At 41.6% G+C, this 24,635-nt stretch overlaps 1 protein-coding gene across 2 annotated transcripts in view; it reads right to left on the bottom strand.

The window, feature by feature from the left end:
* TIAM1 (TIAM Rac1 associated GEF 1) overlaps nucleotides 1–24,635 on the bottom strand; it is a 358,191-nt gene that overhangs the window by 85,642 nt on the left and 247,914 nt on the right. For both annotated transcript variants that reach the window (XM_006155262.3, XM_006155263.3), the window contains 5 exons: nucleotides 18,194–18,418; nucleotides 15,510–15,695; nucleotides 9,782–9,928; nucleotides 6,529–6,603; nucleotides 3,698–3,868 (listed from right to left, as the gene is read on the bottom strand). In XM_006155262.3, coding sequence (XP_006155324.1) covers nucleotides 3,698–3,868; nucleotides 6,529–6,603; nucleotides 9,782–9,928; nucleotides 15,510–15,695; nucleotides 18,194–18,418 — 804 coding nt within the window. The remainder of the gene's footprint in view (nucleotides 1–3,697; nucleotides 3,869–6,528; nucleotides 6,604–9,781; nucleotides 9,929–15,509; nucleotides 15,696–18,193; nucleotides 18,419–24,635) is intronic.

Below are 24,635 nucleotides of genomic sequence, written 5' to 3'. Positions count from 1 at the left end.
TCTTTCCCTCTCAAGAATAAAATCATCTCCACTAATTAGTGTTTTCCAAAGAAGAGACAAGCTTTGGAAGGCACCTGGCTCTGAGCACACTATACAATTTATCCTACACAGAGGCTTTTCCAGAGACCATCAGTTTCTTAAAGTGCACATGAACAGTTGCGCTTTCAAAATCATGAGATGTAGGCTTGTTCTACCCAAAGTTGTCTTCGTTTTTATTTTTGTTTTGGGAAAAGAACCCAAGCAAAATTGGGCAGGATAACCCTGCATTGTTAAGAGAAAGGGATGTACACCCTAATGACATCAGAAACCTTTCCAATGAGAAAAATAAACCACTTTCCAGGGTAACAGCATCATTTACAAATGGTCTTTGGGGCCGACAGGTGGTGTGATGATTAAAGTGCTGGACTCCCACATGGCCAACCATGGTTCAGGTCTCAGACCTGGTGGCTCACTTTCTCACTTTCTCTCTCTCTCTCTGTCTCTCTGTGGCCAAACTGAGAAATGATAATAATAAATACAATTAAATAATTATTTAAAACATGATAAACAAAAATGGTCTCTCCATGGCAGTAACAATAGTCTTTATTTCCTGTTTCCACCAAAATAAAATCTTATTTAAAAGTACCTAAAATTGAGTCAACTGTTCATTAACCCACAAACTGGTTGGTTCTTCACCAGGCAATTGTTACTGGAAAACTTTGGCTTAATCTTTGATTCCTGGATAAGTCTAATGTCAATAAGCACAGGCTGCAAGTTTATTCTTTGGAAAGACCTTCTAACATTTGGCTTATACAAAAAAGGCCAGAGTGCTACGTCTTTTTTTTTTTTTTGGAGAGGTTTTTGCTATAGGGCGCATGTGCTCGCCGAACAGACAGAGACAGAACGTGAGAAATCACACCCCAGGGGGGATGGCCACGCCGCAATCCCTTCTCCTCCATTCTCCTCTTGGGATCTTGGGCACGCAAGCACATGTGCCCGGCGTGAGTTTAAGCCCCCGAGTCCGGGACACAAACTGCGGTCGACTACGTGGGAGGCCAGTGACATAGCCATTACGCCAAATGCTGGTCCCCAGAGTGCTACTTCTGACACCTTTAGCTACAGATCTGAGAATAACTCCCATAGCTCTGCAGAATATTAATAGGCCTCTCTAGAATCATGCTAATCTATAAATACGGGAATGCAGAAATTCTGAATAGACCAATTTTGTTAAGTAATTAAAGTGAAAAATTGTGAACAGAGATACCATTATCTTCAAAAGCTAGAATTTACATAGGCAAAGGATTCAAGCACGTTAGCTAACATCATCTACTTTTAATGCCTGTATGGGGGCTGACATTAGTATGGTCCTGAATCAAGTGACTCTTCCATTTTCCTCCACATAAAACTACCTGAAAAACTTATTTGAACTAGAGTGTTCCATTTCTCCCACTTCTCTCTCTCTTTCTCTCTCTCTATATATATAGATATGTTAGATTGTTTTATTTTAAATTTTATATAGAGCATATGCACTCATCAGAGAAAAAGAGAGAAAGACAGAGAGAGAGAGAGAGAGAGAGAAAGCCACAAGGTCCAGAACTCGAACCAGAGTTGGCCATGTGGGAGTCCAGCACCTTAACCACCACACCACATGCTGGCCCCCACTCCCATATTTTTAATATATTTTTCCCTTAAAAATACCTTATTGGAACCAGCAGTTGGTGTAATGGCTATGTCACTGGACTCCCATGTAGTCCCATGGTTCAAGTCCTAGACCTGGTGGTTTAAACTCACGCCGGGCATGTGTGCGTGGGTGCCCAGGATCCCGAGAGGAGAATGGAGGAGAAGGGATTGCGGCGTGGCGATTACCCCTGGGGGGTGATTTCTCGCTTTCTGTCTCTCTGTCTGTCTCTGTCTTTCTGGCAAGTACATGTACCCTATAGCACCCCCGCCTCCCCCTCCAAAAAAAAGGACCTTATTGATTTCTTAAAAAAACCGTAGATTATAGAACTACAGGCTTAGGGTACTTGCAAAGATAGTGAAAGTTATTCAGTAACAAATCATTGTTTGAATGAGGAGGTCTTAAAAATATCAGTTTATTCATCCAACTTCATCTAGGACAAAATGATGGCAAGAAAAATTTTCCACTTCCTATTAGCAGGCCCAGAAAAGAACATTCACTCTACTAGGAATATATTCTAGATTCTTCTGTGACGTTTTGAACCATCCTTCCTGAAGACTGACTCAGGTTCTGAGAAGTCTTGGGACGGCCTGCCTGGCACAGGGAGGGTACACCCAGGTTTGGAGTAGCCAGGCCTGCAGCCAGTCAGTTTCTCTTTTGTACAACAGACTAGGATGTGAGGCCCAGACAAGAAACCACAGTGCTCTGAGCCTCTCTTTCTCCATCTGTAAAATGTGGAAGAATTAGCTCTTTCTCAGACGTGATGTGACTATTAAAAAAATAATAATAAAAGGCTATTAATGCTGTTAGTTATGTGAAAATAAAAACAGGCATGCAAGAAATCTTCTTTTCTTTCCTTTTGCTTTTCTCTCACTAAAAGCCATTCATCTGGCTGCCTCCTAGAGGGAGGAAAAAATGAAACCAGATCCACCTTAACAAAGGTCAAGACATTTCTACCATTGAAGGTAAAAGCAGAGGAAATCAGCCCAAGCAGTTATTACTATAATAAAGGCTAAGGCTGGCTCAGAGCACAGTGATTAAGAGAGCTAGATCCCACACAGCTGATCAGAATTCGAATCCCAGTCCCAGTGGTTTGAAAAACACACCAGGCACATGTGTGTGCATGCCTCACATCTCAGTAGGACGGAGAATAGAGGAAAAGGGATTGTGGAATGATCATGTCCCAGTACAGAGTGCTTTCTCCCTTTTGCTTTTCATTTCCCTGTTTCTCTCTGGAAAGCACACACTCTGGCAATAAAAAGAAAAAAAGAAAAGAAAAGAAAAGAAAAGAAGAGAAGAGAAAAGAAAAGAAAAGAAAAGAAAAGAAAAGAAAAGAAAAGAAAAGAAAAGAAGAGAAAAGAGAAGAAAAGAGAAGAGAAGAGAAGAGAAGAGAAGAGAAGAGAAGAGAAGAGAAGAGAAAAAAGAAAAGAAAAGAAAAGAAAAGAAAAGAAAAGAAAAGAAAAGAAAAGAAAAGAAAAAAAGAAATAAGGCTAACACTGTGTTCACAAAGAGGAATTTCCCATCATGACGGTCAAACATATTTACTTCCATTCTCCACTACTCTAAAGATGCCCATGGTGTATCAGTTACTAACTAGCGAGCCAAATACAAAACAGTACTTGTAACACGATATCATGAAATACATGTATTGATATGTGTGCAGAAAAAAAAAAATGGTATTGATATGTGTGCAGAAAAAAAAAAATGGAAGGACAAATACCAAAATGCTTTCAACAGCTATTTTTGGATTTTTTAAGGGTGATCTTAACTTGCTGCTTTGTTCTTTACCTGCCTTTTTTTTTTTTTCCTAAAATGTCATGAAGCGTGCTCATTACCAATCTACACATTAAAAGAAGCTACTTAGAGGAGATCCTCTCCTCCCAAAGGTGAAGATTTACTCACATCATTCTGCATGTATCACAAGGCAACCCGGTGCTGTTCTGAAATGAAGTGTGGGTGTGTTCTAAGCAACTTTTTCTCTCATTTGACTGAGTTTTCCTGTGTGCTCTTCTCAGAAACACAACCCCAATAACTCCATACCTTGCAAATCAGCTCCAGAGTGTCCCGTGCGGTGTCACCTGGCCGGACAACTGTCAGGGCTGGCTGATTATTGGGCAAACAGAACCAGGACGGAGTGAAATACTCATGGACCCAAATGTCACAGTCAGGATTGTGCTGGTGGACACTAGGCAAGACCACTTCCTTCTCCCTCTGTAATACAAAATAAAGTGAGCAGAACAGCAGTTGTTGATGGCTAATGACCTCAGAACTCCAGACTGCACAGATGATCTGTTTTTATGGAAGTGGTGGCAGTGGTTGGAGGGAGAACTCTTGTAGGAAGAGAAACTACTGAGGAAACAGCTTTTCAATGAGAGTAAGGTGGGGGGATTTTCAACCTCAGATATAAGGCGGGCTCCATACCTGGCCCACAGCATCTACAGATGGCCATAGCATGAATGAGTTGAAACCGGGAAGAAACAAGAAATGGGTCATCCATTCAGTTCACCTTTATTGCTCCTATTTCTTCCCCAAACCCACTGGAAATTTCAAGCAGCGAATTCCAACAGCAAGACTCTCTGCCTTATGAAATTTCTACTTCAAAGCAACAATTAGGCCACAAGAAAATTTCTTTCAAAAAGATAATGTCCTAGCACCACATATTTAGAGGTTGCATCACTGGGCCTCTAGCACAACTCTGGAAGAAAGACAGCCCTATTTCCCAGATGACGTTCAAAGAGCTTCACAGATGAGCCTGATGGCGTGAGGCAGCCAAAGCAAGCATCCTTAGGCTGCTGCCAGCCCTCCGTCCTCTACGTCACTCTGCCTGAGGGTCAGAGAAGAGCACAGAGTTTATATATGTGGGAGAAGTGTCACTGTCCTCATTTAGCAGCTGATGTCAAACCAAAGCAAACTGAACAGTGGAAGCAGAAAACATCCTACAGACTGATGAACTGGGAGCACCAGTGGAAAAATCAAGGGAAGAACTGTTAGATTTCAGTCATGTAAAATAATATCAATGTGCAATATGTGCTAAGTTAATATGCCTTGGTTATTGTTTTATACCGACACTGGTTCGCAACTCTTAGAGTACCAAGAACAAAGTATCAGCAAATTACAAGAAGAAACAAATTTTCAAACGAAGACAGAAATGTGGTAACCTAACAATTTCCATACATAAAATGATTGGGATCCAAGAATAGGGGAAATGATTTAGTAAAAGCCACTAAACTAAACCCAATTGCAGAAGATAATTTCAGCCTTGCCTTTGAACAGCATTGCTTTCATAGATAAGTTGGACCCTGGGGAAAAAATCGTCAAACAGCAATCAACGTGTCTAAATCCCATTAACTCTAATTGGAATCTTCTGACTCTGTCCTGATGTACCACATTAAATAAGGGCCCGTTAGCACTGGATCAAGTCCTGCCTCTAATAACCTGCTCTTTAAGAAAAGACATTATAACCAGGAAGTAGAATAAGGAAGTATGGGAAAAAGAAAGCCCCAAACTAAGAAATCCAATGGAAAAAGTGTGCAGTTTCCAGGCACGTTTGCCAGCAAGAACACCCCAAAATAAAAGAATACCAATTATGGTAGCAGGTGAATTGGCAGGAGCCAGACAGTGACACAATGTTCAATGCAATGCTCTGGGAGGCTGAGCCACACGGAAAGGTTCAGGACTCATGTCTGGAGACCTCTCTGAGTACAAAAGGCGTGCAAGCATCCATAATCCACAAACAGCTGACTCTGATGGAGGTGCTGTCTCTGTTTCTCTCTCTCTCCATCTCTCACTTGTGGAAGAAATATATAAATAAACCTTAAAAATAAGATGCACTGGCCACCTTCTGAAATGACCAAGTTAACATGAAAAGCTATGCTTAAATTGCACATTGGTTGAACAATTTAATTTCATCAAATTTCATAAGAGACAGGTGCTCAAAGGGTAGGTTTTTGAAGGACAGCTTCAAGAATAACATAGCCCATAAGTAGTTCAAGTACACTGGAGAAAAACACCTTCCATTCTTCCATTTCCTCCTCCGATAGCCAGAACACCCCACTGCACTCTGGTGTCCAAGGCTCAGCTCTCTGTGCAAAACGGGGCTAACCACTGCTGACCAACACTGCTTAGCTGCACGGCCACTGACAGCTGGATTCTGTCATCCTGGTTCTAAGTCTGAGAACCAAAGGATCATACCAAGGCCACATTATCAACATTTGAATTCCGCAAACAAAGAGGCCACTGGTATATCACTATCAGGGTCTTGAAAACGAGGGCTATCCATTTATTTACAGGCTGAAGAAAATGCCCAAGAAAGAAAAAAACCAATATCTTTATGGGTTTTCAATCAAAGCAGTTTGAAAGCCCCTATGAAATCCAAGCATAAGATTGAACCAAGTCTGTGAATTTTTAAATTGAATAGTTGATTTAGGAGACAAATGCATTTTTCTCTTTTTAGGAAACACACTATCAGAACAGTCCTTTGAAATTAATGGGAGCAAAACAGCAGGTATGGGCAGAGAGGGATGCTTATAAGAACTAAGTTCTGGGAAGTAGAGGAAGTATATAAAAAGGAATTCGCAGTGGCATGAAATACTCAGTGACTTAGAACCCAAGTTTTCCCTTATACTCTAGTTGGAAACTACACATCAAATGGAAAATGCTATGGCAGCAGGAGGATGTCCTTCTTATCACCAAGTTTTCTACACAAAATGATTTTCCATCTCTTACTGACCTATTACATAACTGTAAAAAACTGATCATTTCGGTGTTTATACCGAGCCTACCTAATTTTAGTATTGCCAAGAAACCACTGTGTGTGTACATGTTGATGCATCTGTGGTGAACTTAGAAAAAGAACACGTGTTTATTTTTACCTTGCCATCTGGAACAATGTCATCAAATATTCCCTCTAAAGATTTCTTTACAGCGTCAGTTCCTTCTCCAAACACCTGCATATACAAAAGGATCATTTATAAAAGGAATCTGGGCAAGGGGACTAATAAAGCATGAAAGAGGGTGGAAAACGGAGATGGCTGTGAGAAAACATTCTGGAAGTTTCCAGCTACTCCTACATCAAATCTCAAAGCAGGTAAAATAATAATAAAATAATTTCTGGTAGCAGAATAAAAACCATGTAGCTGAACCATTTTGCATATCTTTGTGAATACAAAAAAAAAAGTTTGCCTTTAGGTCTGAATAATTCAGCTAAATTTAAAGAAAGCATTATAAATTTTAAAAAGTAATGAACTAGATTTATTCACAACAGAGAATTCCTCCAACAGCTGATCACATACTTACAGATAATAATCAGCTTGTTTTTAAATACTTTCTTAGTAGAACTTAAGAAAATATTGTTGTAAAACAGAAATTTGTCTTTTTTTAATGTAATGAATCCTAACTTAAAGATAAGAAGAAATACTATCTTTGTTAAAGAGTAAATAAAATCCTAGCTAAATCATAGGGTACTAATGCCACTAAGTACTCAATACCCACACCCAGGGACACCAGGAACTGTATACAGTGGTTCTAAAACCACTGTCATGATAATGGTCAGGATTAAGAAAAAGCCTCTCCCCCAGTGTGAATGAAATATGTAGACACATACAATTTTTTTATATTTCAAAGTACTGCAGTGGGTAAATGTCTATTTGTATGTTCATGGGTAAACAAAAGTGTTTTTAAAAAAACTTTTACTTTAAGAAAGAATTACAAGAATTGTTCATAAAATATTCCATTATCCTTCTAGTTAAAAAAAGAAAGTTAAAAACAAACTCATATACATTCAGTCATATCTCGGGTCGTCAGAAAAGTCATGATGCCTATTTACATAGAAAAACACATCATGACTTTTCCGACAACTCAGTATTTCACAAGGAATAGACTGTAACATACCCTGGTACCAGTAAGGTAGAAACAAAGAGTTTCGCACAGTTCCAACTACACAGTCCTGATAATAGCCCTAATTATAGTGATAACCTGAGTCATCTCTAATGACCGAGGACACATACAAAACGACATCACCACCTCCCAAAAGAAGGGGAGAAGCTCATCTCTAATGCCCTCCTTTCACAGTTCTAACAGAAACCATCAAGCCTCTTAGATGACTTTTCTGATGAAATATTGACTTCCCTCCAAACAGTTTCTTCTTTGATTTTACCTAAAAGCAAAACCCATGTTAGCAAATTTGAGGTTTTATCTTCCCAAAGATCATTCTTCCTCTGGTCTCCTGCAGGTCTCGGAAACATAGAGAAATGCCATGTTTAAAAGTTGAGCAGAGAGACCAGCAGATGGTGTAGTGGTGACGTTCCTGGACTCCCACATGGCCGACCACAGTCCGAGTCCCAGACCTACGAGCTTGAAACTCATGCTGGGTGCGTGTGCATGCATGCCCCAAATCCCGAGAGAATGGAGGAGAAGAGATTGTGGTGTGGCCATCCCCCTGGAGGTGATTTCTTGCTTTATGTCTATCTCTGTCTCTCTGGTGAACACATGTGCCCAATGGCAAAAATCCCCCTTTACAAAAAAAAAAAAAAAAAAAAAAAATTGAGCAGAGGCTGGTCCCTGGCCTGGTGGTTATGGTGGCTGAATCCCAATTCCACAGCTCCAGTCCCAGACCCAAAGGCTTGAAAAACATGCCAGACACATGTCTGTGCTGCCCCAAATCCCAACAGGATGGAGAAATAGAGGAGAAGTAACAGAGAGTGTTCTCTCTCTCTCTCTTTCTCTCTCTCTAGCACATGTGTTTTCTGGCAAAAATTAAATAAATAAATAAAAGGTGTACATGTTGGTCAGCTAAAGGACTCAAGACATCAGTTTTGAGGAAAGGCTTTTTTTTTTTTTTTTTAGGAAAAAAACCCCACCAGGTCCAGCACTAGAACAGTGGTCAGACATGAGGGATGTGGGAGTCCCGTGCCTTAACCACAATGACACCTGCTGGCCCCAGAATTAATGACTTTTTAAAGCTTAACTTCTTCTTAAGTAAAGGCTAGAATTGTCAGAGAAAATAAGAAGGGATCCTTCTACCAAGTCAGTGTCGTCTCACTACGTGTAAGGGAACAGCATAAATAGGAAACGTGGCAATCCTACCCATGACCTCCAAAATGCTCCAGGCCTGGCCTTCCAGCCTCTGTGGAGCCCATGAATTGCATGTTTCCTTTCTTCCAAAAAGACGACAGATGCTCAAGGTCCTTTGGTGCCTGAATCTAAAGGAGCAATTCTAGAGCTACTCGTTTCGCAAAGGCAAAGGGGAAGGATGAGAACAGCAATGGAGAGTGGGTTTCCTGGGAGTGACGTGACCAGGAGAGGAGCCTGACTAGTAAAGGGGTAAAATCAAGGGAAGAACAGAGCCATGGAACATGCTTAGCAGAGATTCCACACTGTACGCTCGAGACCGTGCTATTTATGACGGCCTGAGATCCCCCTCCGGCCTTCATACCTGAGCAAAAGGCGGCCGCAGTGGGGAGTGCGAGCATGCTCAGACCCCTGTAGGCGGAGGAGTTGCCTATTTAAGGTCAACTCTCAAAGTCAAGGGCAAATTAAAAATCAGATTTCCCTGGAGACAGCCTTTGATTCAGCGCCAGTAGCTACTTACAAAGTTTCAGCGATCAGGTACCCACTTGGCGTCATCTGCAAGCTCTGTTTTCTTGTGAAGACGCAGGAGGAACTGCACTTTTGGGAGATCCATAATTAATCAAGGTTTGGAAAGGATGCAGGTGGGAGACTGGAGCTTGACGATGACTGATATGGTATGGGTATACATTATCTATTAAAAGTGTCTAAGCTGGCAGGTGATGTGGTGGTTAAGGGTGCTGGACTCCCACATGGCTGACCTTGGTTCAAGTCCTCGACCTGGCAGCTTGCTTTCTCACTTTCCTTCTCTCTCTCTCTCTCTCTCTCTCTCTCTCTCTCTCTCTCTCTCTCTCTCTCTCTCTCTCTCTCTCTCTTTCTCTTACTCTGCCCCTCTCTGGTTAAGTTAAAATAAATAAATGAATAAATAAATGAAGTTAAATAAAATAATAATAATAATAAAAAAAAAAACCCACAGTGTCAAGAAAGGAACACACACACATCAAATTGAAGAGGCTACACAAGCAATCTGAGCAGACGCCCTTCTACTCCGTAACCCACCTGGTTGATGCTTGGGCGTCCCTGTTTCTTCTTGGAGGTAGTGTCCAGACCCCAAAGAGAAGAAAACCTGCTCCTTCTCTTGCTTGCGGATCTGGACATGGCCTGAGTACGTCTTCTCACTCCCGTTTCACCAGTACGCGCTGCCACCTGAGGATGGCAAGGATAAGCACCGAGAGAGATGTGTCAGGACAGCACCATGGCCTGTTCCTCAAGCTCCCCCCAAGTCCCACCCCTCCTCTATCATGCTGGCCAACACTAACCGGAGACTCAGACACAATGGGACTCTGAGCGCCCTTCACTGGTTCAAGGGGCAGTAACAGGTCAACAGACTTAATCACTGTTTGAAATCATCAGGACAAAATACATAAAATAGTAAGAAAATGTATAGTGATATTTTTTTTAAAGATTAGATGCCCTTCCTGTCCCAGGCTTGAACTATGGCATAAAATTAGCCATGCTTTCTTGAGATTCTCCATCAAATGCAAGTTCTTTCTGTACTCTAATAAAAAATGGTGCCTGGGCATCACCCAGTATAATGACAAAACAGCCAGCTTTGGTTCTTGGGATTCTGCATCAAAACCAAAATTACCAAAATCTTTTAAGTTTTCTCAAAATAAGTAAAATCACTTTCCTTACTAGGACAAGATCATTGTCCCTCAATGTCCATTTTCTCTTCGACCTCAGTCAGAGAAACCCAAAATGAAGCCAAGCACCCGGCCACTAAGTCAAACTTGGCTTGTTGTTCTAGCACCAGGCTTTTGACTAAGTGCTGGTCGATAGGATCTGAGTAGGAAACCTATTTGCCACTTCTGGAAATTGTCCTTCAGGGGAGAGTGCGATTCAGTATCCAAGGCTTTCCTTCTTCGGGATAACAGGAAGGGCAGAATCAAGATCTAAGGTGTTGCTTTTCAAGAAAGGCAGAACAAGAAGACTCAAAGAATCGGGACACTGAAGAGGGTGAAGCCATCTTAGTAGACTTACCTCCTGACATGTACTATGTTTAGGTGAGTGGAGACTGAACTCTGTATCTTTTTTAAAAATGTTAACGGAGCGCCAGTGGTGTAGTGGTTAAAGTGCCGGACTCCCTCACGGTCAAGTCCTGGACCCAGCTTCTTGAAAATCACACCAGCACATGTGCATGCATGTCTCAAATCTCAGGAAGAGAAGGGATTGTGGCATGGCCATCCCCCCCAGGGGGTGATTTCTCACTTTCTCTCTCACTGTCTCTATCTCTCTCTGGCAAGCGCACAAGTGCATGTGACCTATGGCAAAAATAAAAAAAAAAAAAAAAAAAAAAAAAAAAACCTTAAAAAAAGAGGAAAAGGAATGCTAAACTGTTGAAATATTTGCAAGATACCAGCAACCCAAGGAAATATTTTAAAAGGGAACACTCTAAAGTTAAATTTGCCACTGTGATCATTGCTCAAGCAGAACTTTTACAAGAACCCCATAAAGTCCTCCGAGGCAGAACAATTCATGCTTGAACTTCAGTCTATAGGGTGTAAGCTAAGTCCCAGGAACTTCAGGGACTTCTGCCAGAAGGTCTCAATGGGCCACCCACTGCTCTCCTTTGAAAAAAGGGTGTGGCAGGAGGTATAACAAGTCAGACTGGCCATGGAACTTCCCCGCCCACTCTTTGTTGCTGGAGGTGAATGTCTTGGAACCCAGTTGTCACAGATTCCCACAAGGCAACACCCAACATGATAGATGCCAGCTGGCAGCAGTCTGGGTTAGGAAACCTGTTGAGCAACCTAAGAGGCCTCCCCAGTGGTCAGCGTGAGGCTTAGGACACCGCTATGCAGTTTAACATGCTGACAGTATGCATAGCACAGAAGCCCCGTAAATACATTGGCAAGGACCCCTCAAATACATTTAAAAAGGAAGCAAAATCGTTGCTAAGTGTTAGGGAGAAAGCTTTTCTCCTAAATGAAAATAAGATGAGGGGGCTGGAAGATCTTACATTTTCTCTGTTTAGCACATAAAAAACCCACATCAGGGTAGAGAAAGATGTAGTGCCCAAGACAATGGAGGGAGTTCTTTATTTCAGATTTGCCAGAAAGCACATGCACTTGCCAGAGAGAGGAGACACAGAGAGAAGAAAAGTGAGAAGCACTCCCCCCCATGGGGCATGGTTATCCACAATTCCATCTCCTCCATCTCTCTACTCTGAGGAAATGGGGCACACAGGCATACATGCCCCAGTGCCTGGCATGTTTTTCAAGTTACTGGGTTCAGGACCTGAACTGTGTGGTTGGCCACATGGAATCTGCTGCCTTAACCATCACACCACTGGCCCCCAAGAGGAAACTTTTGTAAGAACGATCTTAACCTGTCATTGTAAATAAGGTGCTATGGGGAACAAAAGCACAAAACAGAAGGTACCATTTAACAGGTTAAAAATTTCTCTTGTTTATTTTCATCACTTTCTGAATTAAAGGTAAACAAAGGTTGTAAGAGAATTAATTTATAATGTGCTGACACACATATATTCACGTGACTTTTTCAACACTAAATAAATTATGTTGGATATTAAAATTCTAGAGAAAAACGAGTTCACTTGGTTTCTCCCACCCCCCCCCCCCGAGAGAGAGAAGCAGAGATAGACAGAAATACAGAAAATGAGACATCACACACACCCTCCCCCGGTGGGGATAGCCACACCACAATCCCTTCTCCTCCACTCTCCCCTCAGGATTTTGGGCATGCACACACACACGTGACTGGCTTGAGTTTAAGCAGCCAAGTCTGGGACTTGAACCATGGTCAACTATGTGGGAGTCCAGAGACATAAACGTTACACCACCTACTACTGGCCCTTGGTTTCATGTTTATAAATAAAAATACAGCCATAAATAGGGATACATATAAGCGAGATCCACAGAAAATTCATGAAAAATATGTATTACAAAAAACTATGGGTGGATTTTTTTGTTGTTTTGTTTTTGCATCAAAATAAACTGGTACTTTAATCCCATTTTTGCACAAACTTTCTAAAGTGGCCTCATACACATACACATAGCTGCCATATATATTGGCCGGTATGTATCATTGCTTTCTTCATAACACATTTCAATACCTGTACTTACAGTGTTTACTTAACAAACTACAACCCAAATGACAAGGATATAGCTGACACCTGACAGGTGCTTGCATATATTTTTTTGACTGAATAAATAAATACAAAAAAAGCCAAAAGCGGAGATCCATCATAACACAGCAAAGACAACACTTAAACAGTAAACTCTTCAGTTTACAATTTCAAGGAGGGAAAAACAGGGAGCATGAAAGGGAAAATCTATATAATCAGAAATATTCTCAGTTATCAACTGCCTGGTTAACTTAGTCTGTTTAACAGGCACTTTATTTACGGTCCTTAGAGTAACTCTTCTAAAGTGTTTGAGGTCTTGTGAGCTGCAAAAGTAACCACTGCCCCAAGACAATAGTGACTCAGGATGAGTAAAGGGATTTAGGATAAAAGACTGGCAGGAGAACTCCTGGACAAGCGCTCAAGAGTTTCTCCATGATCTCTGCCCAGACAATGCCTCCCTTTGTGAGGGGAACCTGATTACTCTATCATTTTGCTCATCTGTGCAAACAAGAACAAGGATAACCTTCTTTCAAGAAGTCCAGCGGGGACCCTTTACTTAATGACCGCGAATCACTCAGCATCCTGGGAAGCTCGGAGTGAATATGACTTCAGCTGCAGCTCACATGGCCTCCCCTCCTTGCTACCCACACACCTCCTACCTCAGTTCCCCCACTTAAAAAGAAAAAAGAAATTCTGGACAAAGGCTAAATTGAAGAACATTTCAACTCCAAAGAGGTTAAAAAAAAAAAAAAAAAAAAAAAACACCTTTAGGGTCAAATGACAAAGAGAAGAGGGAAAAAATAAGTGTCCATTAAGTTAGACTGCAAATTGCCTGCCCCGGACCTTCCAGGGAAGGTAGGACAGCTAATAGGAGCAAGCACCCAACAGGCTCGCCTAACTTGTTCTGTCTGAAATAAAACTCTTCACAGAAAAGATAAGTTTACAAGGACATATAAATACCCAGATTTGCATCACTGAAGCAGCTAGTAAAAGAAATAGAAGAGAGAGAGAGAAAAAAACGCAAAACAAATAACAAAACAAAAACAAAAGACACAAAGGCACGGAGAGTTGAACATATGAACTGAAACAGTCTTTTAAAAATCACTGATGGCAAAAACTAAATGGGTGGCTAGCTACCCCAACCAGTCTTCAGCTATCCAGGTTAAGATAGCCTGCCACCAAAAGACGAGGACTCTCAAATCAGACACTGCAGGAGAGCAAATCGGAAGGTCCGAAGACAATTTATGGAAGAGCGACACAGTGGCTTTCACTAGCCCTCCTCAGAGAGGTGAGCTACAATGGCTTTGAAGAAAATAATAAACACACACAACTTTAGGTAGAAAACAACATTATTTTCTCCCAAATCTTTCAAGCCAAAGTAAAAGAAAAGAACTATCTGACATTCTGACAAAGAGGTAAATAATGTCTGCAGAATAGGTTAGATAAGACTTGCCATAACATTAGCGTCCAGATCTAAAGAAACAGACCTAAATAAAGCCACGAATGGAAAACCGTTAGCGAGATTTATTCATCGCAGCACTTTGTCCCACCACTACTAAAAAAATAACACTTAATAGCTACATGGAGAGGTGGTAGCCAGGGAGACCAAGAGCTGAGCTGTAATTAGCAGAACAAATCAGGATGCCAGTTTTAATAACTCCAGAAATTGGTTTAAGACTTCTTTAAAAATGTAAATCTGCCCCTAATTATCTGAATGATGACGCTAATCTATTTATAAAGAATACAAACGCCTCTGACTGAATTACAGCTCTGAATTCAATTGAAGGGTACAGCTGACATAGCAAGACAAGAGCAGCACACTGAAGGTTTTCCAAAGCAGTTTCTGGAACCTGAGACTTAACATTTAATTCCACAGCAAATGCGCTAAGGTGCAAGAACACTGAAAGTGGGTGTCGACTTTGGTAGGCTAAAACCACGTTACTCACACAGCAATTTTTGAGAAGAAAGGAGCCAAAAGTACACAAAGCTCCTCGCAATTTAGCAAGTACATGAAATTGCAGATTACAAACACACAACACCACAATCTGCCACTCTGGAGGTCAGATGCAAGCTCCTTTTCCCTAGCAGTAGATATGTGCAGCTGGTGAATCGTGGACATTCTTGGCCTTGCTCTAGTGCGTCAGGTATTTATAGCCATCAAAACAATGATAAAGTACAGGGCAAAGGAGATCTCCATGAGATCTGTGTTAATGCACGGGGTAAATGTGTGTGAGTGAGTTAGAGAGAAAGAACAAGAACTCATGTATGCACGAGAGAGAGAGAGGGCATTCTACTCACCGTTTCCGTAAGGTTAATACGAAAAAGATGTGTTGTTTGAACATGTATTGTTCAAACCACAACACTGCCTCAGGGTGATGAGAACACTCAGCAAACACGCTCTTCAGACAGTATCTGTCACATCTTTGCACAATAGTTTAGGCCCCCATCAAGAGGGTTAGTTTAAGTAATCAATTTCAGGATAGGTTCAAATGAAAATGTCCATCCACTGCAAAGTGCAGACACTTCACGAATCCATACACCACAGTAAATTAAAAAACACCAGAGAGATTCCTATCAAGTCCTGCTCAGAATTAAGCATCGAGATAAATATTTTTCAAAAATTCATTAGTTTCTACTCACCAGGGCATGAAAAGATGATACAGAAAAGATTCCAAGGCGGCCCATTGCCACTTTTGTTGGCCGGCTTGCAAAAGCAAGTAGCCTTTTGGGGTTTGGCAGCTCCCCACCCTGGAGACTAGCTAAATAACAGCGGAAACGAAATAGGTCCATTTGGAACTGTTCAAGATTTTGCTCCCAAACAAAGATCTGCAGAGGTGAAAGCACAGGAAAAGAAAAGGTAAGAAAAAGGGAAAAACAAACATTAACTACTTCATTTTATACAAGTCTTACAAATCTGTATGTTATAAAGATATTAATTATAATCCTAAGGGGTAAAAAACAGGTAGCCTAAGATTTTTAACAAAACCAAGAGCCTTCAAAAACCAAAGAGAACATGAATTCATTCCCAAATGAAAATTATTTTAAAAACTATGCATGGGTTTCATAATATTTTACACCAAAATAAACTTGTACTTTAATTTCATTTTTCCCTCAAACTTTTTGAAACTTCTTGCATGCTTTTTCTGCAAAGACTTACAGTCATATATTCAGTATAAAAAATTAAAAGTATATTATTCCTTGTTCCAGATCCTCCTATTACAGATTTCATGTTTGGAAGCATCAACTCCAAGACCTGTGCACAAACCCAAGCCAGAAGTAAAAACGTACGGACTTCTCACACCAGAGAACTATATGATTCACTAAGAGGCAGCTGTTTATACAAGGACCAAGAGAAAAAGAAAAGCGAGGTGAGGCCGGCCCCATAGCACAGCAGTTAGAGGTGCCAGATCCCACAGGGCCAACCACAACCTGAATCCCAGTCCCTGCAGCTTGGAAGACATGCCAGTGCATGTGCATGCCCCAAATGCCGGCGGGATGAAGAAATGGAGGAGAAGGAAGTGCAGCGTGTTCATGACCTCATGCCCCATTGGAAAGTGTGTGCTTTCGCTCTCTTTCTTGTCCATCTCCTTGCTGGGTGCATACCTCCTCTAGCAATTAAAAAAAAAAGTGAGGTGAACTAAAGGTCAGATGTGAGCAGACTGAGAGCTTCTGAGGAGAGATGTGTGGTACAGACTACAGGATTGCAGTGGAAACCACTAGATGCTGGAAACCCAGACTCTGGAATGCACCGTTCTAATCACAGGGTATATCTGAGACAGACCCTCTTTATTCAAAGCAGCAAAATAGTACCTCCACTTCCTGAGGCAGATGTGATGCTTAAACATGATAATGCAAGAATCAGCGCAGGATCTGCCATGGAGCAAAAGCTCAGCGATGTTGCTGACATTTCAGATAATGATTAAGGTGTTGAGTACCTTTTTTCTGTGACTTGAGGCAGAATATCAGTGTGCACACATGTTCATAGCAGCATTACGAACAGTCAAAAGGTGGGGAGAGCTCAGATATGCACCAAAGACGGTCAGATAAACAAACTGTGGTGTATACATACAACGGCATGCTACCCAGCTATGGTGCACTGGGATCACATTCCAAATATCATGCTGAGTGAAAGAAGCCAGACCCAAAAAGTCACGTATGTGCAATTCCTTTAGCATGAAACATGAAAAAAAGGCAAATCCATAAAGACAGAAGGCCAAAGGCAGGAGGGAACAATAGCTTAATGGGTATGGGGTTTCCTTTTAGGGTGAATGGAAATGTTTCCGAACTAGACAGAGATGGTAATTGTATATTACTAAATGCCACTGAGCCCCAGCCAGAGCATGGTGATGGAGGCAGCTGTATCCCATATGGCTGACTATGTGGTTTGAGTCCTGGACCCGGCAGCTTAAAAACAAACCAGGAGCATGTACATGTGTGTATGTGCCAAAAATCCCAAAGGGAGGGAGAAAGGGAGAGACAGGATTGTGGTACAACCACATACCATGGGGAGAGTATTGTGGGGTACTTTTTTTCTCTCCCCACCCCTTTATTTCTCCAGTGAGTGCAGGCATCCTCTGGCAAGTCAAAAAAAATAAGTAAGTAAAAATAAAATAATAAGTACCTCTGAATTATTCACTTTAAAATGGTTGATTTTATGTCATGTGAATTTTGCCTTAATGTATCAGGTAATAAGGGGAAAGAATTGAGGGAGAGAAGTATGGAAGGCCACAGGCTGACCCATGTCATCGACTGTTCAACTATAAAGACAAAGTTCCAAAGGATTTCCAGGTAGCTATCACTGACTCCAAAACAACAGAATAGAAGGCAAAAGTGTCCTCTGTTTGTTTTACCATCTTTCCATAGTATAAAATATACTTTAGCTCCTGCACTGTAATTATTTGTATATATACTTTCAAAAATGCACTTTGCCTTTTCTTAACTTAGAATACTATGTTTACTAAGGACTTAGAAATGTGTCCCCAGCATAGTTGAGCTCCATGTCTACCTGATAACATGGAGGAATAAAACTGAGGCATTTCTAGTCCCACAGATCCCCTAGCATAAATGGCTCACTATTGTTGGGAGCTAGAAGGCTCCTCTATTAGATTTCTGTCTTTCATTCGATGCAATATTGTTCCTGTTAGCTCATAACAATCAACTGTGAACAAAGGGTGACAAAAACTGACAAGTCACAACAAGGAATTTAGCAGCCTGGATGACAGGCTGAAGAGGAGATAACGACAGTCTTTCATAATTTCAAGGCAGCCAAAATACTTTAAAAACCTAACCATTCTGACCGGGTCTAAACATGGAAGAATGATTACCTGATCTAAAATCGTCTTCTTCTTCTTTGAGTCGGTGACTGAAGACAGTTGCATTTCCCCCATCTTCTTCATCTTCTCATCCATGTCAATCTTCTGTTCCAGTTTTTTAATTTCTGACTTCAGGAGTCGGAGCGTGTCCTCTTTGTGGTGGTGTCTTGCGACAGCAGCTGCACATGCGGAGTGGATGGCGGTGATCCAGTTCTCAAGCTCTGTCTGGCTGGTGGTCTGTAAGGGAGGGGGACAAGAGGAGAGCTTCTTAGGAAGTCAACGGAAATGAACTGTGCTCCAGAGTCAAGGTCTAGATACCCCTGAGTAAGGCTAGCCTGGCCTCGTTCTTCAGGGAACCTATTTCAAAACATAAGTTTCAGGTCAAACCCTTGCTCTTCCCCAACTTCAAGGGCCTTCTGAATGAAGCTGCCGTGTCTGCTGACCCATGGATTTACTGACCTCATCCTTCTGTACAGGATTCTCCTACAGGCAACTTGGTTTGCAGTCAAGAAGGTTGCTGCTCAGTTCCCCAAGAAGACTGGTCAGTTACAAGGTGTGAGTGGAGCTAAGAGACATTCCTGGTCAAAGAAGACACAACAGTCCTGCTCCCAGTGAACTGCTGCAACTCCTGTCCAAAGGTCCTATTCCAGTCTACAGAGCAAGGACACCACTGGGCCTGAGGAAGTGGTCCAAGGCAGCCAGGAAAAATGCTGATTCAGAGGATGCTGTGGGAGCACTCTAAGACAGCAGCCACCCACCAATCTCACAAGTGCTAAGAGTGACCTGTCTCAGAAGGCATTAAGGCAACTTCAGGTGACATCACCAATGGATGGATGACCTCACAGAATTAGTGTTACTGGAGGTTTTTTGTTTGTTTGTTTTTTAATTTCAGCTTTTGCTATAGGACACATGCATCTATTGGAGAAAGATAGAGGGAAAGTGAGAAATCAATGTCCATGTTGTAATCCCTTCTGCAGTCTCTCTTCGGGATTTTGAGCATGCACGCATGTGTGCCAGACATGATTTTCAAGCCACCAGGACTGGACCTCGAACTGCATAGTCAGCTGGGTGGGATTCAGCCATCTTAACCGCCACACCACCTGCTGGCCCCCAGACTCAGGTTGCTTTTAAGGGAACATGTCAAAACAGCTTTGCATACGCAGCTCATGTGTAATAATTTCCTATTTATGATTCTTTAGAAATGCAATCAATGAGTATTTATAAGTAAGGACTTGTTGGACCTTTCCCTAAAGCCCAGCTTAGTTTACTAAATGTTCAGAAGCTAGCCTATGTCAGAAAATAGTCCATTTAGTCACTATAGTACTAAGTAGCTACTATATCATTCTTCATGCACAGAAACACTACTTTCTTCTCTTTGGTGTATCTTCTCAGTTTTCTAGCTCATTGGAGTGATAGCTTACAAACAAAATTTTATTATCCAGCCCCCACCGGCATATGGCTCTATGCTGGCTAACAACTGAAACTTAGACCAGAGACTACCGTCAGTGTCTATGCTATTTCTGAATCTCATCAGTTTTGTTTGTCATATAAGAAACAAAATCAAATCTTTGAAAAGGTATCTACTTACAAAGCCCTCTCACTTAGGACAAACAAAAATGATCTGTATTTAAGAAAAACATTTGTCAGTAAATAAAGGAGGTTCCAGTAGGCCAGGAACTCTCATATAAAAACAGCAGGGGCCAGGCAGTGGAGAAGCGGTCCACACGACTGCACCCACATGGAAGATGTCTTGGGTTTTCATTCTGGGACTTCCCAATCACATCCAGGCCGGCTGAGACTGGGGGAGGACTATAGTGCGAAGACCTGATGGGGCCCCCTCTATGTGTCTCCCTGTGTCTCTCTCTTGCTCACTCTCAGGAAATAAATGAATGAACTTGGGAGAAAAAAAAAACCCAGCAAGATATATCACCTGAGAATTACTTTGTGAGCATGGAATGAGAGGAGAGAAAAGGAGATAAAAACATTGAAAGCCACAGGTAAAAATGCGTAAGTTCAGGAACTTAGGGGGAAAAAAGTGTTTACTAACTTTTAGGTTTTAAATTTGCTTCATATTTTTAATATTTAATCTTTTTTTGAAGGTCATCCTCCTATACTTTGTCCTTAACATTTAAGTCTAAAGTTCGAGATCATTCCAAATATAACGAAACCATCAAGCTTACTCCTGCCCAGTATAAACTGTTTGATCACTGGGTTTCTAAGTGCCTCAATAGGAGAGGGTATTTTGATATGTGGGTTATTTTTTCCCATTTTTTAAATAAGGGACAAAACAATCTCAGATTAAAACAAATTTGTTTAAATAAGGACTAGGAACTTAAAAAAAATTCCAATATGAAAATACCAAGTATTGGCAAATACACAGAGTAACTAGAAATCTTATACATTGCTGGCTGCTAGCTGGGAGTAAACCAGTTAACTGCTTTGGAAAGGTTTCTGACACAGCCTTGTGACCCAAAAAATGCACTCAGTATATAACAAGATGCATTAATATGCTCACCAAAATATATACACCAGAATGTACAAAACAGTACAATTGGTAATGGGCAAAACTGGAAATTACTCAAACATTGACCTACAGTAGAATGGATTACTATCTAGAATAAACTAACAATGAAGTATGAGGGGCCTCCAAATTCCATAAGATATGCATGTTTGGGGAAAAAAAAAAAAACTAAGCATAGATTTCAAATTTGGTTTTTGCACCAAAATAATCTTGTTCTTTAACTTTTTATGAATTGTCTGAAGTCCCCTAGTACTACGTAACAATGAGAATGAAGGACCCATAACCACATGCTGCCTTACAGATAAATCTCACACACATAACGTTACCGAAAGAAAGCCAGACATGAAAGAGTTGTACTGGGCCTACCCTCTGTGGCACAGTGCCTAAGGAAACCAGATCCCACAGGAACAACCACAGTTTGAATCCTGGCCCTGGTGGATTGAAAAACATGCCAGATACATGGGCATGTGAGCCCCAAATCACAACAGGATAAAGAAATGCAGAAGCCAGGATTGTGGCATGATCATGCCCAACTGAGGGGCGATTTCACCCTCTCCCTCTCTTTAGCAAGCTCATGTATCCTCTGACAATTTTAGAAAAGAAAAGAAAAGATTCTTTGAACATAAAGGAGTCTGTAGATACTCTTCTAATTCCAAGAAGAACCACAATCTGTTCCGTAGAACACTTTTATCCTCTTTACTTAATGAAAGGAGACTCTGCTCACTCCTTGTCCTGTGAGGAGCCCATCCAAATTCGGACAAAGGAAACATGGTCCGCTCCAGCATCAGAGAGTTTATATCGCCTCCCATGTAAGAGGTGGAAATGAAGAGAGCTGATACCAGTCGAAGTTACACAGCCTTCTAAAGGTGTATATTCAAGTTTGGCAAAGCAGCTATTCTGAAACTTTTTTGAAAGGACAGGAAGACGGTGGTTGCCAGAGGTTGGGGGTCTGAAGCCATACAAAGTTGTGTAATAGGTCCAGAGTTTCAGCACTGAAAGATGAAAAAGAGTTCTGGAGATGGATGATGGTGATGGCTCCACAACACCGTGAATGTACTTAATGCCACCAAACTGCCCACTTAAAAATGGGTAAGATGGTAAACGTTATGCCATGTGTACCATACCACAGGTACAAGAAAGAATTTAAAAATTAAACCAAAAGGAAGAAAAACACATAGGAATCTCCAAAACCTAGATAGAAACATACATAGAACTGTGTGATGACAGCTCTATGAAAAATTTAGCTATGGGCCCTTTTAAACATTAAGTAAGCCTCAGCCCTCCAAACTCTTAAAACCTGTCAGTGGCTGAAGGCAGCTCCATTAGAGTGCATTTTTCCTCCTGCTGTCTTGTCTAAATAAAACAGCGGTTCCTGCCATTCTCTATCATTAAACCAAATCAATTTCTAAGAAGCACAATTGACTTAAATGAGCTTTTCAGCAAAGTTTGTCCTTTTGCAGTGGCACACGGGGAGTTCTGTGTTGGTGAGAGAAAGGGCAAATGCTTTTGCTCCCTGCTTTCAAAAGCTAGTTAAGCGAAGAAAAGTCTTAAAACAGTTCATGACAGCTCACAGGTTTAACAGTTCAGAGCTGATCACAGCGGACTACTAACTTCATAGAACATTTTCCAGTGTGGCCTCTCCAGGACTTAAATTCTGACATGCTAGAATAAGCTGTCCAAAGCCACTAACCCTGCATGGCCTTATTAAACCAGCCAAGTTTACTTAGTAACATCAGGTCTGGGAAAGGTCGCTTCATCAGAATCCAGTGGTCAACGAGGCAGTAGGACAGACCACCCAATGGCACCCTTCTGACCTCCTCACTGCTCATCACCACCCATTAAACAAACAGCAGCAGACAGGTAGAGAGAGTGAATTTTGTGATTCCTCCTTTCCCTTCTGGGGATGCTATAAATACTGTATAAAGTTCAGTGAGGGGAAAAAGCAAAGCCCTTGCCAACAGAGGAATATAATCAGCAAAAAATGCATTTTGCATAAGAGCCCCTTTGAGGGCAGAGCGAAGATGAAGCTCCGGCTTCATTATGCATTTAAATAGGTCTAACTTCAATTACCCCACTACATGGAGGACACTCAGTGATTTCAGGTAATCAATGGTTTACGTGAGTGGCAGGAAGAGGGCAATTTATTTTAAACAAGAGAAAAACTAGAGAATATACGACAATCCAGGAAACTGAAATTTGGGATAATTTGAGTTTAGAGAAGCACAAGAATAATTGTAAGGGGAAGTAGGTCAAACTTCTATTTTCATTTTAAGAGGGAAAAAAAGTAATCAAGTTCCTGTTTTTAAGAGGCTAGAGAGGAATGAAGTTCCTGGGTGAATTCTTCAAAGACAGGTTCTATGTTTATGATATTTGAGAGTTTTATTTACATAAGCTGTAATCAAGCTATAATTTTTAATATCTGTAAAGAGAACTTTTGTTTCTTTTTTATGATATAAAGAACATACACTTGCACTAGAGAGAAAGCATTCTGGGCAGCGTTAAATCACGCTGCAATTGCTTTTCCCAGCCCTGAGCTCCTCAGAATACTGGATGCCCACACAGGCATCCAGCATGTCCTCCAGGCCCATCCAGGATCTGAACCATGGTCGCACCATATGGCTTTCAGCCCTGTAGGGCACTTGTGTTACTGCTGTGCCACAGCAGCTGGGCCTGTAAAGAGACCTTAATGTGAGGTTGCCCCTCCCCAACCGGAGGAGGTCATGCAACTCTGTACTCCCCCTGCTCTCACCTCATCCCCCATCCACCCAAGGTGAAAAGCTCCAGACACTAGGAAGCCAGACACAGGGGAAACAGGAGCTGTCTGCAGCCGACAGGGTAAGAAGTGGAAGCCCGCGGGTGAATGGCAATGGCAGGATCATCTCAGGCAAAACAGAATGGCCCCTGAGAAAAGACAAGTAAATGCCGCTAACTGGAGTCCCTTAACAAAAGGCCATGTATGATCGGTCCACACTGTAAGAGCCTGCAGTAGCTGACAATGTACCCATGTGCTAGCCAAGCTATTTTGTGGTATCTCCACATAAGTATGGTAAGACAGCAAAGGGTCACCAGACTATTGATGAAAACCCCCAGCTGGAAAGCCAGAGACCAAAACATGCGGTGGGGGAGGCTGGAATTAGGAGAAAAGATAGCCATGCAGTGCCTGAAGCAGAGAATGCTTCCTTCAAATCTATAGTACCCGCAGAGAGACAGAGGATCTGAAGCTAGAAACAAACCAAAAAAGCAAGGGTTACAAAGAAGAGGGAACAATGAGGGAGGAGGAGGGGAGGAGGGGGAGAAGAGGTGGAAGGGAAGGAAGAAAATAGAAAGAAGGCCAGACAGTGGGGCGGAGAAAAATGAAACTCTGCAAAGCGATCTACATGAGAAGGTTCCTGGTTCAGGTCTGGAGACCTCCCTGAGTACACTGGGTACGTGCATGCCTGCGATGTGGGGCTGGCTGAAGCTGGGGGTGTGGCTCATGGGGTCAACACCTTCTTGAGGGTGCTGTGTGTCTGTCTCTCTCTCTTCCTCTTTTTCTTCTCTCACTCATGGAAGAAAGAAAAAGAGAGAGAGGAAGGAAGGAAGGAAGGAAGGAAGGAAGGAAGGAAGGAAGGACAGAAGGAAGGAAGGATTTTTAAGTTATGCAAGGCAGGCTGACTAGCCAGCTTTTTATAAATTTTTCAAAATAGTGAAAATTAAACATTTTAATAGAAGGCAAATCACTATGAAGGATCAGACCAACCAGAACACAGTTAGTAGAAAATGATTCTAATGCTTCAAAAGGAGAATAAAGAAAGAAAGCATACACAAAAAAATCAAAAATGAGAAGAATTTTATCAGAAAATAACTGAGTAAAGTGGAAATTATTTGAAACCAAAATTCCAAATTGTTCAAACATCATTTAAATAAAAGGTAGAATGAAGGCATTTTCAAATA

Source organism: Tupaia chinensis, unplaced genomic scaffold, assembly GCF_000334495.1.
Source record: "Tupaia chinensis unplaced genomic scaffold, TupChi_1.0 Scaffold000443_1, whole genome shotgun sequence".
Classification (NCBI taxonomy): Eukaryota; Metazoa; Chordata; class Mammalia; order Scandentia; family Tupaiidae; genus Tupaia; species Tupaia belangeri.
Note: the sequence above shows the minus strand (reverse complement) of the source record. Positions and strands in the feature narration are given on the sequence as shown.